The sequence below is a fragment of the Theobroma cacao genome, chromosome 1, assembly GCF_053813885.1.
Source record: "Theobroma cacao isolate CCN51 chromosome 1, ASM5381388v1, whole genome shotgun sequence".
Taxonomy (NCBI): Eukaryota; Viridiplantae; Streptophyta; class Magnoliopsida; order Malvales; family Malvaceae; genus Theobroma; species Theobroma cacao.
In genome coordinates, this window is record NC_142639.1 from 739,089 (window position 1) to 753,441 (window position 14,353).

Below are 14,353 nucleotides of genomic sequence, written 5' to 3' on the forward strand. Positions count from 1 at the left end.
AATTGTGAAAATTTAAAAATATTATATTTTTTTATTTACATTCAAGATTAAGATTTATTGTGAAAATTTGAAAAAAATTTATTTTATATATCGAAATCTTAAATTGTAGTTGAAAAGATAACAAAAATATATCATATTTATGGAATTACAAATGAATTGACAGATGATCTTGTCAAATTTGATATTTAAAATTATACGAATTTATTATATAATTTGATTATATAATTTAATTCATTTGAAATTTTTAGGCACTAGAGATGGCTAATTAATGAATTTAGATAGGTTTTTGTAAGTATATGATCCCAAACAAGAACAAAGGATCAAGGTTAAACGAGACGTTTTTCATCTTCAATATGATTGAGCTTGTCATCATCATGGCCATGGCTAATCCCCAAGGTAAAAGCTAGATTTGAACCTTCTGCTTCTTGCCTCTGGGCGATGATGATTCGTGTGTTGAACTCTCTGATGCAATGCCAAAGGCCTCCTGCTGCAGGAAATATGCTTCTTTGTGTGTCGAGGTTCCTTGTTCCGTGCTGCTTGAGGCGAAGCTGTAGGCTTTATGTATGTCAGTTCCCGCTGAGTTCAAGGATGAGGTTGAGTGTGACTCCTTGAGGAGTGAAGCAGAGGAACCATGCTTTTCCTTCACTCTCTTTTTCCATTTGGATAGTGAGACCCTCACGTTTTCAGAAACTACAGTTTTCTTGAACCTTGATCCCATCTATAACCACAATCCCAATGTGTGTGTGTGAGAGAGATAGGAGAAGGAGAGGGAGAGAGCTGAAGAAGCAGAAAGATCAATGAGTTCAAACCTGTGTAACTATGACATAGAGTGGGAATGCAATGAAGCTACACCAGCACTGGGAGATGATACTGCATGAAATGGCCAGCAAATACATTATGTGATTCTTAGTAGTAGCAGAGAGTCAGCAGTTGAAAATCACTACAATGATATAATGTCAGGATGGTGTTTTTATAGTACCCGAATGCCAAACGAGTCACGAGGTAGCCTTGGTTCTCCATGAAGCAAGAAGAATCATTGATTTCCCACTGAAAGCAGAACTCAGAATCAGAACCATACACAATGGCTTGTAGAAAGGACTTGTATCATAAGACACAGAAAACCAGAAAAACCCTGTCTTGTTCTAACCTATCTGCAACTGATCAGAATAAGGCAGAAGGTAATTAATGCTTCATCAGAGTTTCCCAGAACTGTTTCTGTTTGTTTTTTCTCTATGAAATGGGCTGAAAAATCTTGTAGCAGTATGATTACAGATTCACTTCCCCAGTATAATTCTAAATTACATCTAAAAGGATATGCACTGCAAGTCAAATTGAGCATCAATACAAAAGTCTTACCAGTGACCAAATGAATGAAGCCATCTCAAATGAATTCTGAAAGCAAAGTGCTTGTTAATGGACAAGAACTCAAACTTTGTAGTACAAATGAAAGCAATAAGATGTTATCACTTCACTTACTTGAAACGAAATAAGCTGTATCAACCATAGAAGAAACCTGGGCCTTCCAAACCAAAAGAGTTCATCTCTCAGATTAAACTGCTGAAAACCCGCCCATGTACTGTGCTCCATGGTTTCAACAGCCAATTTCACCACCACACGGTGCAGTTTTGTACCAATTAGCAGTATCAACTTTTATATATATCACAATGGAAGAAAAAGAAAAATCAGGAACGTGTAGGTTGTGACTTGTTAGTCGCTGTAAACATTTAAAAGACGAATGCAATGATGAAGACGTACAATGGCTGGAAGGAATGAAAGCCAGAAGTAAATATGGGTTCCTGACAAAAGAATATCAATCCTTTCAGGACAAACATCAAGCAAGATATATTTGTAAATGATTAAAGCTGAAGGGATATATTGATGCATGAACATTGAATTGCAAATGTTTTTGATCCCATTACAATTTGGGCAATTAAAGGAGCAGGTAGTTGTTAACAGACAAAAAAAAAAGTGAAAATTGCAGAAGTGTAATGTAGTTGAGGCCTCAAAGGGCTGTTCAATTTCCATGGATGTCCTAACAACCTCAATGGACAAGAAAAAAGGGATAACATGACAGTTTCATTTAACTGGTTTTAGCTTCAGAAAGACAACAGCAAGCAGCTAAAAGTGGTGTCTACCTGCATCAGCAGGGGGCAAACACCACAATAGCTCAGGCAACCTATGCATGTATTAGTTTCTCAGAAGCAGAAGGAAAATTACCATGGAAATCAAGAAAGACGCATAGTATGGCATAAATCCACAAGGGCACGCTGCAAAAGAAATGCAATATAACTAAATCAATCTTGCTGCTATAGAAGGAGAAAAACCAATATAAAGATTGCTTCTGATTTATGTAGAACAATTATTACAGCAAGAAACTATATTTAATTGCTTTACAATTTGATTCCATAATTTCAAAGTGGTTTGTTACCAATGTGCATGTCAGAGTAGATGCTGTACCTAATGCCAACAATATCTCGAAATTCTTCTTCCATGCTTCGAACCATATAATTATGAAAATCATATGTCAAAGGAAGTTGATGAGTCTAAAAAAAGAATAAAAAAAAAAGAAAATCAGTTATTCACCATTCAAATTCTACCACATGCTCATTTCTTTCACTAGCTCTAAATAGTTTCTTTAGAGTCCTTCAAACCCCTGTGAATTATTGTTCATATGATCATGGCAGCCTCCCTTCCTTAAAAGGAAAGGAATCCTAAGAAGTAAAGGACACGAGCATGCCATAAATTAAATAATGTATGCTCACACTCAAAGAGATCTAAGGAGCTAAACCTCTAGTTGAACCTAATGGACATACAGTAATGAAGCCCAAGCGCAAAGCCATGTAGTCAGCTCGGTTTATGGAAATCCAGAACTGGCGGCTGAAACAAAGCTGCATGATAATACATATTAAAATCACTTCAAAGTAAATGGTACTGTGCAGGAATTACAAGCAATAAAGACAGGTAAAGAACCATCTTTGAAGCTACATTTAGTTAGAGGTAACTTGGTGAGATGATCTTGCAAGCACAGGAAACTTTCAGCAAAATCATGAAAATATAACCATGATTGTTGATAGATGTGACATACAGCCAATGTTGTCGAGAAGTATCAAGAGAGTTCATTGTATTGACAACAAGAAGTGCAGATTCTCAATTGCTTTATTCCTCGCATAAAAAAGGAAGGAAAAAAATCTGCTTTTTGTGTAGATTAATGAAAATAACTAAGTAGCAAATTGGTAAGCTGGCAATATATACAAGATCTCGAGAAGACTACCAGCCAAACAAGAACTCTGTGTTGGCTCCATGGGTGGGAAACATTGTGAAAAATGAAAGTAGTCAATCGCCTCATTTTCAAATTATCTGGTACAGCTTGTGAGGAATCTAGATTCAGAAAACAATGCAATAGGGATGAGATTGGTAGTCTCTAGAATGAAATCTTAACGAAGAATACATAGAATTAAAGTCCTAACATCAGCTGGAAAGATTTGCACCTTGTACATATTGAATAGCCATAGTCTTGGCTTGGTTCTCCCATGTTCTCCAGCTATAAATCTGCATAAACTTAACTGTAAACTTGGGGCTTTCTTGGCAAATATTAAGACCAAAATTAAGGTGCAAAATAGGATTTGTATTAGTAAGAAGATGCATCAACCTTAATCATAGCCAACGCGATGGCAATAAAGCTGTAAGAAACATGGGTGACGCCAAGCACAAATATGAAATTGTGAAGCTGCTCAAGGCTTTCATATGAAGCAAAAGAATCCTGACCCTGGAAAACAAATTGCACATTTGTGAAGAAATTCCTTGCAGTAGCTAATGTAAAGTGAAAAATATATGTTCCAGGTTATGGAAAACAGAATCATAACACTTCCATTACTAAACAGACAAAGCAGGAAAGTATCCAAGCATCTCAAGACTCAAAGCCAACAGCAGGAAGTGATGCTACCTCAGGACAATAGTCATACCGCCTGGCAGTTTGCTGCTTTCTAGAAATCGTGTTGTTCAAGTATTTGGAACTTGGAACAAGCATGTGTTGTACCATCAATCGATCATCAACCTTTGCGCAAGGATAGAATCGGCTATTCAATGTCGATGATTTGACGCAAATTTTAGCAAAGAAGGTAATCCAATGACCCATCAACAACGAGAGAACTCCAAAAAGCATCAATTCTGCTGACACAAAAGATTGATATGATGAGACCAAAAGAATTCTGCTTCTCAGAACAATTGCATCAAACAAAATCAATCTCAAACCAATTCTTTACCATCTTTAATCTTCTCCAAGGCTGCCATCAGAGATTTCCGCTTAGTCTTGTCCAACCACTATAGATTGAAGAAAGTGATATGGAGATGCAAATACATGAGAAACAAAAAAACTTGGAGCCTGGAGGGTTTCCAGATTCATGAGAGATTAGTGAATCAAAAACAGGTGACAAGTTTTACCTCTCCAAACTTTTTCAAAGAGTGATGAATTAGGTAACCAAAAGAAACCATGACAATGATCACAGTAGCAACAGCCCAAGATGGGGTTTCTTCCAACGATTTCCCTTCTCTAGTCTCTGCTTTCTCCATTTCTATCTTCAAACTGTAAACACTAATCCAAATTCTGCTTTCAGGGTATTGAATAAATGGACCAACACGACCCGACAGACATGGAACATAAAAAAGCTCAGGAACGCCTTTTCAATAAATAGCAGAGATTTGGTGGTGGGGTTTTGGTTGTGCCATAAACTTGAGACCGTTCCAGCTGAAGTGAATTTAAGAACACATGCCCGGGTCGTTGAACTCGTTTACAAACCTGCCCAATTGCTCGGGACCCCAGCAACCGAGATCTTCACCACTTAGGATTTGCCAATTTGGAAAGTGCAACGTGACTTTGTCTTTTCACTTGTAGCATTTTCTATGGTGAGGTTTTCCATGTCATGATCACTGCATTAGCATTCCAAATTATCATAGAAAATTGCAAATCGTGATTCAAACAGAATATTCGCTTCTTTTTATGTGTATTCATGGCACGTTCCGACGAAGAGGTTGAAAATTGTTTAAACATAGACAAGGATCATGATTCCTATGCTAGTTTATGTTATCAAATGTAACGTAAAAAAATATTGCAGGGAATATTCTTTTTAAACAGTGCTTGAGATGGGCAGTCTTGGTTACATACTGACTATACGGATTTGTTTATAGTATTTGATTTTGAGCGTCGACCGTCAGGATTTTATCCTTTGATTGTTTGGCTGGTGTGGTGCCGAGGGATGTCCATAGACAACCGAAAGTGGCTTCAGTAACCATACTAGGCTTACCCTCACCTATCACTATATTGTACTGATTGATTTAGGGTTTGCAAGTATCTCTGAAAGTAGTTCGTTCCTATGCTTTTATTGCTTTGCAGGGTCTAGTCTCAGAAATAGTTTCTGGTCTTGAAAATAGAGTCACACGCAGCATTAAACCATTGAATTTGACTACTGTGGCGTAGAGAAGATAGAATTCAACTGGGTCATAGTTGTTTTTTCTCTGCGTTGCTTAGTGCACAAGAAGCCAAAGGAAAGCAGTTGTACCCAATAAGTGCAAACAGGGTTTTCCATAAAATAATAATAATTTAACATTGGGTGGCAAACTGGACAGGATCTTTCTAGACAGGGAGAAGAGAGAAGGGGAAATAATAGTAATAAATTTGCTTTTTCCCTGTTGAAAACTACATGAACAACATGACAACAATCACAGCTCTTCTTTGTGCTTGTCTTCTACTTTTACAGGCTCCTCCATCTTCAGAGGAAACCCATTATCCACCCAAGCAAGATAACCACCTCCCATGTTGCTCACATTCTTAAAGCCCTGCCATGTCAATGAGTACAGTTAATTAGTTCTGGTCTAAGGCCCCTGATCAAGGACCTGGGAAATTCTGTCTGAAAGTTTTTAACTGAATAAACTTACTATTGTAAGGAGATCAGCAGTTGCATAAAGGGATCTGACCCCACTTTGGCAGCCCTAAAAGAAAAACAAAGAATTAAACTCCATAACATTTATAGAGAGCAAATAATGAATTCAAAATTACCACAACGAGAAGATCGTCCTCCTTGCAAAATGATGAAACCTGCTTCAGGAATTCAGGATTCTTCACCCTACCTGCAGTACACAATCAGCTTCATTACACTTTCACCAATTCCAAAACCACAGAGTTTTAAGGATGAAGAACAAGCTTGCAGTTGTGAGAAACTAAAGGTTAGACCTTCTGGTGTGTTGAACATGTACGGGATATTCAGGATCTTCTCTGCATCCACATGTCCCTTCTTGTACTCTTCCACTGTCCTGTTATTACAAATGAATCCGAAAACACAAACTTAAAAGGAAATTCATTACCAAAAAAAAAAAGGAAAAACTAAAAGTTAAGAACCCTGTTGATGAACAAAAGACTCGAAGAATCCTGTTACCTGACATCAATATAACCATAGCCTGACTGAAGCAAGCTTTTTGCTTGAATAACATCAATGGTAACAACTTCTGATCCTGAGCTGCAAAAGATAAGAAGAAACAGAAACAACCCACAAGGGAAGACAACGAAAGAAACACCCATATCAAAGTTTCTGCACCAACTATTCTTAGAAACCAGATGCTGTCAAAAAAGGAAAAACAGTCACCTTTTATCCAGAGAACCCATGACGGATACGAAATTCTCTTTTATATATGTTAAAGTCTTTGCTGACTTCCTGCCGTTGTTTCTCAGATCCTGCGGCTGTTTCCTTGGTTTCTTTTGCCTCGGAAAAACTAAAACCTGGTGAAGATGGAAACAAGTGGGCTGAGACTGCTTCAAGTTACTAGAAGATATACTGTTTGTTAACCGCAGCTGATTGTTGCCGCACTTTCATCCATTTCTATGGGATGGGTGAGGATAACGACCTGTATTAACTCCCAGTAAGCAGGCACCAGTGACATGGTGCCACGTCATCTGGACAAAGGAAGTGCAACCAACCATCGATCCTTTTCTGTCGGGACTTACTCAGACTCCCACTCCCCTCCCATGAAGTTTGTTTCTGGTGCTTCTCCGACTGTACCCTTACAATTTTACCAATAACGTGGACCAAAAAAGAGTAATAAATTGCCAATAAATGAATGATTGCCTTTATTTCTTCTTTTTGTTATTCATCAATTACAAGAAAATGATTATTGTCAATCAATGAATGATTATTGTCAAGGTGCTCACTGATTGAGAAAAGAATTACAAGAAAATTGCCTTCCTTTTTTCTCTCTTTCTTTCTTCTTTTTTAATATTTTACCCCAAAGCTGCATTCATGCGATAATGAAAGAAATCCTGCTAGGTGAAACATAGGAGGATGAGCCATCTTGGAACATGAGCATTTTATTATACAAACAAGTATGGCAGACGGCTTGTAAAAATTTCAGCCATTTGAATTAAAGCTGAAGAACCATTTACAAGGATTTTGTGCAGGCAAGACTGTTAGGTTTTGGTTGGCAAGATGCCTGAGGATCATTTTGATGCCGGGCAAGAAGATTAGTTGGACATCACACTGCAACAATTTTACTGACTTCACATTAAGAGACTACATCAGCATCGTCCCGGACCTCTTGTCTATACTTTGAAGAGACAGGTGAAGAAATAAACTTCTGATGGGGATGTCCCTCCCGAGCAGAAAGCACACTGAAACATAATGTTAGGAAGAAAACAAAATCAGAGGCATCTGGGGAAAAAGGAATTTACATGATTCATATAATCCATTTGACGGATGTTTACTTCATACCCAACTTGAAAAGAAAGCCAAATGATCATGCCCAATTATTGATTCTAAACCCGGCTACTCCGCTTGATCTGTCAGACGAAAGAAAAACAGATTTGGGTAATGATAAAACATATTGGGTAGAGATTCTTATCTTGCAATTTAGGTGAGAATGTAGACAAAAAAATATGTCTTCATGACATGTAACAAAGCTAAACAGACTGGCCATTCAAGTAATATTTTCCACCACCAAATGCCACCCTTGCACAATTAGACCAAGTTCTAGTATCAATAGGGACATTTTGTCCCCACTGCTATTTATGTCCCTCAACTGCTAGACTAAGAAAAGACTTCCATAACCAAGACTAAGAAGAAGCATGACTTCCTACAATCTCAAACTGCTAAGGACAAATCGACTCAACCAAAACCGAAACACAAGTGCAAAAGCTAACTGTAGGCTGGCTTAGGCGTTAGTTTATGCACACTTTTTGTAACATGAATAAGCCTTGTGCAGTAAATCCTATTCATGTTTTTAAAGAAAAGATGAGTCTGACATGTACTTTTATCATATTGGAATTGCATAGATGTCTGATGCTCAACAAGCTATCAAAATTTGTGCAAATAACATAACCAATAAGCTATCAAAATTTTTACTTCCCTCTGTTTCAATATATCATGAATTTTCAAAAAAAAAAAAAAAGTGTACAACTATTTCCCTGACTTTCATAAACAACGTCTATGTATGTACTTAGCTAATCAAATGCTCATGGAGCTTAGTATGACCATAAAATCAGATAGAATATGCAACATCCAGTATAAAAAGTTACCAATCGCCAGTTTTAAAATCATAACTAAACAGTGACACATGCAAAATGTCTGCTTCATTTCATCTGCAAAAAGCCATTATAGAAGTCTCCTTAAGTTCTTCCAGTAAATCCATAATTACATATGATTCCATCTCTACAATAGCTTATAAACAATTTAGCTCACAATACAAGAAGCATGCCTATGACAGGGGATGTAACTCTAGAATGTGAATATTCAATGAGAAGAATTAAGTTGCACCACTAAACACAAAGATACAACTATGGCCTTTGCTCACTAACCTCAGAATATGCAATTTTGGTTGCCATATCGAGTTTGCAAACAGGGCAGAATGTTCCCCACTTAGTCAGCCATGACTCCACACAGCTTGAATGAAAATCTGCGAGCAACTTTCATGTTGATTAAGTGATATCTAATCACATAATGCCAGAGTAAGGAAACAACAAGTTAAATAAAAAATGATTGGGGAAACAAGTTTTGCATGTGGCATTCATCTGTCTGCAAACAACAATTCTAAAAATACAGAACGACAGGATTCATTTAAATTGTGCTGTCAGAGCCTTTCTAACTAAATGATTGAATATGTGCATGAATGCAGAAACTGCGGTCTATTGCATTATAAATTAAAAAAGTTCCTCTAGTTCATTCTTTCTCATATTTTTGAAATTTGTGAAAATCTGCGCACTTCACAACAAAGAATTTAGCATAGACTAAATATCATGTATCTTCCAGTTTCTACATTTTAAACAGTTGAACTCCTCAACCTCATGAAAATCAAGCTAGCCTGTAACAGCAAAGAGATCCCTCCTGGGAGCTAAAAGAAAGTTAAATTACCCACCACAAGTAAAACATACACTGCAAAATGTGACATAAAGACTAGAAATAAGCTACAGGAGCAAAATCCCACCATGTTGACAAGGAAGAACTTTAAGAATTTCCCCATCCTCATAATCCTCGAGGCAAATTGCACAAGTTTCTCCAGTGCAGCACTGACTCAAACGAGCAGAACTAAACGTGACACGGGGAAGAGCTTCGACCATCTTGGTATCCACACTTCTTACTGAGTTCCTTCCTCGCCAATTTGACAAGCTTCTGGGGGCAATGAAGGCTATCACCAAGAAAACTGCTATAACAACAAGTGATAGAAAACAGATAGCAAATACCGTCCACGCCCTCCCATTCTGCTGCGCATAGATGCAGCATTCTCCCATTTCCCCTTTCGCATGATCTTTCAAAAATTCACCGGCAGATTTCGAAACGAAAACAGCTTGCACTTCTATTCCTTTAGGGTTCATCATCACTTCACACACACACACAAAGAGCTCCTTTAAGCTAATTTTCCATTAAATTAAATAATCTTCTAACTTTGAATGAAAAATTAGAGAGCAAATTAACTTACTGTAGACTAAATTGCCTCCATTTCTATCATCGTAAACAATTGCAGCAGAAAAACCCCCCCTTTGAGCGTTTCGGATTTTCTCCTCGAAAGAACAATCGCCCCGAATTATCAAAGCAAGCTTTACCGGGTCAGTTCTGTTCGAACTGAATTCGTTCCGGAGCGGAGTACAAGCATCCAAGGGATCCGCCACTTCTAGTGCTCCGCAAACTCCCGAGTTATTCATGCCACGAGCTAAAGAACATACAGAAAAAGAAAAAGCAGTTAACTTTTTTTTTCTTGCGAGAAGTTTTAGCTCAGAGTAGAGCAGTAAAACAATTTAAGCTTGAAAAGGTTTGTTTTTTTTTTTTTTTTCAAGCTTTCCTGCATTTTCCTAGTAAACAAACAGGAGAAAGGCAGAAGAGAAGTTACCGAATTTGGCGGGAAGGTCGGTGAAGGAAAGGGAGAAGGGCTTCAAGACAACGGTAGAAGAAGCTAATTCGATCAAACAAGCAATAATTACTAAGGAAAATCCAAGCCAAGCTTCTCTCATTGCTATCTTCCTTTGCTTCTTTTTTTGTTTTTTATTGAACTTGTTTAAGCTGAGCTTCAGATTTCTGATGAACAGTCCGGTAAAATAAGCGTCCAATAGAAGGCGCTAGCTCTGAGTAGGAACGTCGTCGTTTTTCAAACAGTCAACACGGTGCGTTTTAGTTATTCTATGGAAGGGTTTGTCTACGGTTTCCAACGAGTTCCCGAACACTGCCACCGCTGGCGCTTCTTTGGCAAAAACCTTTTCCGTTCGGTGATGGATGAAATTTCGAACTTGCCACTGCCAGAAGCCTTCCTTAACTTTCTCGAAGAAAATGGAATCGACCCTTCAATTTATACAGCCTCTGATTCAACCCCTCGTTACGTAAGGTAACTTTGATTTAAGATTGTTTTCATCTGTAAAGCTGACGCACACGCCTTTGGTTGTATTTGGTTTCATTTTTTGTTTTTATTTGTTGCTGCCTTGTTTGGGTTGATTTGCAAGTCATTAGTTTGCTTGTGTAATTTTCGCTTTTTGTGTTTGGGGTAAAGGTTGAAACCTGGGTGTGAAGCTGAACTTGAAGAAATTGAAGCTGAGATGAAGTGTAAGCTTAGGAAAGTGGATTGGTTACCTGGTTTTTATTCTCTTCCACCCGATATTCAGATTGCTAATTCAAAGGCATACCAGGATGGAAAGGTGAGGAATATGGAAGTCATATCAATACTTGGCGGTGATATTCTAGCTTAGTTTCCTTGATTGATGGAACCTTGATATTTATGCTTTTATTAAATCAATGGTGATAAGGTCTTGAATTTTGTCTGATATTGCATATATAAAGTGATTCTAGTCACTTTATTCCCTCTTATCCTATAGAACTGTTTTAAGAGATGGTTGCAGTTTGTAGTTTTGAAATTTCACTCTTTAGTGTTTGTCTCTTTGTCCTTTTAGGCATTGTCATGATTGTCAAGCATTTACTCTTTTGCATATCTTTCAATATTCTTGTTCTTTCAACTACTTGTTTTGGTCTTTCAGATCTATGGAATTGACGCTGCTTCCGGAGCTGCTGTCTCAGCTTTGAAAATCTCCCCTGGGGATCATGTTCTTGATCTATGTGCTGCTCCCGGTAATTGATCTTTTTTTCCTGTGATTATTTATAGTCAACTGGTCTGGTATATTTGCACAAACCCTTCACTGTGGCAAAGGAGTGGGACACTTGATAAAGTCCAAACCAACTGCAAAATGCAATACCTGTTTTCCATCTTGAAGGGCACGTTCTAATATCAAGTGTTGCACAAATCTTGGATGGGGTTTATGTCTGTGATTCTGTGTGGAATGCTTTGTTTGTTGGTTTGATTATTACTGAGAACTATATTTGTGCGTATACTTCCTCTTCTTATGACTGACAAATATAAAGAAGCTAGATTGTTTATTTCAGGAAAGATTTGGTTTTAAAGGATAGGATGTTGTAGGATTGGATTGGATTCTCAAGTGATTTTGTAGATTCAGCTCAGCATAGGATGTTGTATTCATCTAGAATGTTTTGCCTACTTTATTTATCACATATGCCTTTCAGGTGCTAAAATTTGTATGATGTTGGATCTTCTTGGTGATTCGGGTTCTGTAACTGGTGTTGATGTTGCAAGACATCGTTTAGCAGCTTGTAGAACAATATTGCAGAAATATTCCTTGGGTGATCGGTGCCGACTATTTGTTGCTGATGGAACAACATTTTCTCTTGCTCCTGTGAGGGTTGATTCAGTTTCTAGATCATGTAATAAATCTTTTTTTTTTCAAGAACTCTTTACATACATGTCTATGTGCTATGACGTATTCCTCTGTCTAGTATTAAATAGGTGAATCTGCATTTGAGGATAAGGATGACAAATTTAGGGAGTGGACTTCCAGGAGACCTTGGAAAGAAAGGAAAAGAGCTGCTAAAGCAAGGGAAGCCAAGTCTTCACAATTGGTTGCAGTGAGTGAAAAACCTGAACTTATCTTTTATGGACAGCATTCTGGAGTAGTTGGGCTTAGTAAAAATGAACTATCTAAAACCATGTCTGATCTTGAAGTTTCAAGCTGTGGTTATGACAAGGTGAAGTTGCATTTAGTTTAAAATCAGCTGGCAATTTAAAATGTTATTTTTTCGTTCTCTCTCGCAAATGCAAGCTAATAAATATTTCCAACTTAATTCAGGTGCTTGTGGATGCAGAGTGCACTCATGATGGATCAGTTAGACACATCCAAAAATTTGAACATTGGGGCTGGAGAACGCTTCAACGTCGTGTATTGGATGCAGAGAGAACAGATAGTTTAACTGTACTTCAGGTAATATCTTTTTTCCATCACGATATGGTATATTTTTAATTTTAGGCTTCCGAAATTATATTTGATTGAGAGAACTGCTCATTCTCTTCTTCCCATTATTCATTTCATCCTGTTCACTATTCTAGTTGCTTACCATCGGAAGGCTAGTAAATACTCTCACTTTTATTTTCAGTCTTTTCTTCATCTAACATCGAGTATATTTGTTGTCTTGCAGTTAAAACTTCTAAGGAATGGCTTTAGATTGCTGAAAGTTGGGGGGTTGCTTGTCTACAGCACTTGCAGGTGCATTTCATTGGCATTTCTCATGGCTTGTAAATTTTATAGTGCACATACTCGCATAAAAGAACCAAAATGATGTTATGTTTGCTTTTCTTTTATTCTCTACATCAATTAGTTTGACGGTTGCTCAGAATGAAGACATAGTAGAGCGCTTCCTCAAGGAAAATGCTTCTGCAGGTTAGGGCCGTTGATACTTTAAACTCTCATATGAGAAAAAGGTGTCTTGAAACATAGAGCCTTGTTATCTTTTTCTTTCAATCTTATGGGATAGAGATATTGCCTTTGGATCCTGCAGAACTACAGGAAATTGATGAAGCTGAAGGGTGGCCCTGTAAGTGTGGGAGGATACCAAAGACCCTACGCTTTGATCCATTGACATCACAAACTAGTGGACTTTTTGTGGCTAAGGTCACAAAACTGGCCACTTGAGGTCAGGTTCCTTCAATTCTCTGCTATAACTTTTGTATTTCTTTTGGAATCTTAATAAAATCTCTTCGGCTTAGCCCAATAAAAAGGTTCAAGGTTTGTTTCTTTTCAGATCACTTGAAAGATAAATTTGCTATGTGTACTCATACTACTCATGCTGCATGTTAGCCATATAACTGTAGCTTCCATGCATTAGTTACTGATTTACTAGAGAATGGTCTCTTTGCTTGTGGGTGAAATGTTCCTCATTGCTTCCATTCCTCCCTTCTTCTCTCTCTCAGAATCGAATACATTTCTTATTGCAGAGAATCATCTCCTCGATGCTGCATTTCCGCCTCTTCGATCTCAACTGCTGCCTGTTTCAACGCTATTGGTCTTGGACCCTGCTCGCTGCCAGATGGAATGATGCATGTTATAACCGCAGAGAGGGGAGTGTGGGCAGTTCATAACGAATTAACGATGCTTCGCATTGCATGTATTTCGAAGTTACTGATTCTGCAGATCAAGGTTACTGGAAAAACTATCCGATATTTGAGAATTTTAGTATATATCTCTAAAAGGTAACACCATATTTAATATTTCAGTAACGAAATCTTATTGAATATCCATAGAAGTTTATTAGAAATAGATGAAATTTATGAAAAATAATCATGTATTTTGAGTTTACTGATGTTGCAGGCCAGGGGTACTGAGAAGCTATAAAACTATTTGATATGTTTGCAATATCTCACTATCTAATATTTCAGTGATCCTAAATTACTGAATATTTATTTAGATTACTAATAAATTAACACTGTATTTAATATTTCATTAACTCTTAAGTTACTGATTTTGCATGACAAAAGTTATTAAACTATTTGA

General features: G+C 37.4%; 4 protein-coding genes across 9 annotated transcripts; 1 reads left to right on the plus strand and 3 right to left on the minus strand.

The window, feature by feature from the left end:
- Nucleotides 1–155: 155 nt before the first annotated feature.
- Nucleotides 156–4,617, minus strand: LOC18610750 (MLO-like protein 4). The gene is made up of 15 exons (XM_007046602.3): nucleotides 4,441–4,617; nucleotides 4,263–4,320; nucleotides 3,944–4,167; nucleotides 3,650–3,766; nucleotides 3,489–3,549; nucleotides 3,272–3,378; nucleotides 2,814–2,888; nucleotides 2,458–2,543; nucleotides 2,218–2,267; nucleotides 1,756–1,796; nucleotides 1,477–1,647; nucleotides 1,357–1,392; nucleotides 980–1,047; nucleotides 810–870; nucleotides 156–718 (listed from the first exon to the last, which is right to left on the minus strand). Exons 1-15 carry the CDS (start codon nucleotides 4,567–4,569, stop codon nucleotides 404–406), a joined length of 1,599 nt encoding a protein of 532 aa, XP_007046664.3. The 5' UTR covers nucleotides 4,570–4,617; the 3' UTR covers nucleotides 156–403.
- A 942-nt stretch (nucleotides 4,618–5,559) lies between these two features.
- STR18 (sulfurtransferase 18) lies at nucleotides 5,560–6,839 on the minus strand. 2 transcript variants are annotated; one of them, XM_018116625.2, is made up of 6 exons: nucleotides 6,636–6,837; nucleotides 6,429–6,509; nucleotides 6,227–6,306; nucleotides 6,053–6,123; nucleotides 5,932–5,985; nucleotides 5,560–5,832 (listed from the first exon to the last, which is right to left on the minus strand). In XM_018116625.2, exons 1-6 carry the CDS (start codon nucleotides 6,653–6,655, stop codon nucleotides 5,716–5,718), a joined length of 423 nt encoding a protein of 140 aa, XP_017972114.2. In that variant the 5' UTR covers nucleotides 6,656–6,837; the 3' UTR covers nucleotides 5,560–5,715. The 2 variants fall into 2 exon arrangements, with proteins under 2 accessions (XP_017972114.2, XP_088660058.1); XM_088803932.1 differs by having other exon boundaries at nucleotides 6,429–6,839.
- Nucleotides 6,840–7,295: 456 nt separating this feature from the next.
- Nucleotides 7,296–10,499, minus strand: RMR1 (receptor homology region transmembrane domain ring H2 motif protein 1). 3 transcript variants are annotated; one of them, XR_016024720.1, is made up of 6 exons: nucleotides 10,363–10,499; nucleotides 9,955–10,185; nucleotides 9,463–9,855; nucleotides 8,837–8,934; nucleotides 7,748–7,822; nucleotides 7,296–7,654 (listed from the first exon to the last, which is right to left on the minus strand). XR_016024720.1 is itself a non-coding variant. In XM_088803891.1 (6 exons), the coding sequence occupies exons 1-5, from the start codon at nucleotides 10,481–10,483 to the stop codon at nucleotides 7,799–7,801; spliced, it is 867 nt and encodes a 288-aa protein (XP_088660017.1). In that variant the 5' UTR covers nucleotides 10,484–10,499; the 3' UTR covers nucleotides 7,296–7,654; nucleotides 7,755–7,798. The 3 variants fall into 3 exon arrangements, 2 of the variants coding, with proteins under 2 accessions (XP_088660017.1, XP_088660042.1); XM_088803891.1 differs by having other exon boundaries at nucleotides 7,755–7,822; XM_088803916.1 differs by lacking the exons at nucleotides 7,296–7,654; nucleotides 7,748–7,822 and having other exon boundaries at nucleotides 7,829–8,934.
- Nucleotides 10,500–10,651: 152 nt separating this feature from the next.
- Nucleotides 10,652–14,217, plus strand: LOC18610753 (S-adenosyl-L-methionine-dependent methyltransferases superfamily protein). Of its 3 annotated transcripts, none has more exons than XM_018124558.2 (10): nucleotides 10,652–10,851; nucleotides 11,014–11,158; nucleotides 11,495–11,585; nucleotides 12,036–12,233; nucleotides 12,316–12,554; nucleotides 12,656–12,787; nucleotides 13,002–13,069; nucleotides 13,182–13,243; nucleotides 13,362–13,496; nucleotides 13,774–14,217. In XM_018124558.2, the coding sequence occupies exons 1-9, from the start codon at nucleotides 10,652–10,654 to the stop codon at nucleotides 13,493–13,495; spliced, it is 1,269 nt and encodes a 422-aa protein (XP_017980047.2). In that variant the 3' UTR covers nucleotide 13,496; nucleotides 13,774–14,217. The 3 variants fall into 3 exon arrangements, with proteins under 3 accessions (XP_017980047.2, XP_007046669.3, XP_017980050.2); XM_007046607.3 differs by having other exon boundaries at nucleotides 13,798–14,217; XM_018124561.2 differs by having other exon boundaries at nucleotides 12,316–12,434; nucleotides 13,798–14,217.
- Nucleotides 14,218–14,353: the final 136 nt, after the last annotated feature.

Bases quoted from the DNA above. Each gene is read 5' to 3' on its own strand.
- LOC18610750 (XM_007046602.3), bottom strand. From the start codon at position 4,569: ATGGAGAAAGCAGAGACTAGAGAAGGGAAATCGTTGGAAGAAACCCCA. The intron at 871-979 runs GTACTATAAAAA...CATTTCATGCAG, and splicing joins GTGACTCGTTTGGCATTCGG to TATCATCTCCCAGTGCTGGT. The intron at 719-809 runs GTTTGAACTCAT...TTGTGGTTATAG, and splicing joins TCTATGTCATAGTTACACAG to ATGGGATCAAGGTTCAAGAA.
- STR18 (XM_088803932.1), bottom strand. From the start codon at position 6,571: ATGGGTGTTTCTTTCGTTGTCTTCCCTTGTGGGTTGTTTCTGTTTCTT. The intron at 6,124-6,226 runs GTCTAACCTTTA...TGTGTACTGCAG, and splicing joins CATGTTCAACACACCAGAAG to GTAGGGTGAAGAATCCTGAA. The intron at 5,833-5,931 runs GTAAGTTTATTC...TTGACATGGCAG, and splicing joins CTGCTGATCTCCTTACAATA to GGCTTTAAGAATGTGAGCAA.
- RMR1 (XM_088803891.1), bottom strand. From the start codon at position 10,483: ATGAGAGAAGCTTGGCTTGGATTTTCCTTAGTAATTATTGCTTGTTTG. The intron at 10,186-10,362 runs GTAACTTCTCTT...TATGTTCTTTAG, and splicing joins CGACCTTCCCGCCAAATTCG to CTCGTGGCATGAATAACTCG. The intron at 9,856-9,954 runs GTAAGTTAATTT...GTGTGTGTGAAG, and splicing joins TGGAGGCAATTTAGTCTACA to TGATGATGAACCCTAAAGGA.
- LOC18610753 (XM_018124558.2), top strand. From the start codon at position 10,652: ATGGAAGGGTTTGTCTACGGTTTCCAACGAGTTCCCGAACACTGCCAC. The intron at 12,234-12,315 runs GTAATAAATCTT...AGTATTAAATAG, and splicing joins TGATTCAGTTTCTAGATCAT to GTGAATCTGCATTTGAGGAT. The intron at 12,788-13,001 runs GTAATATCTTTT...GTTGTCTTGCAG, and splicing joins ATAGTTTAACTGTACTTCAG to TTAAAACTTCTAAGGAATGG.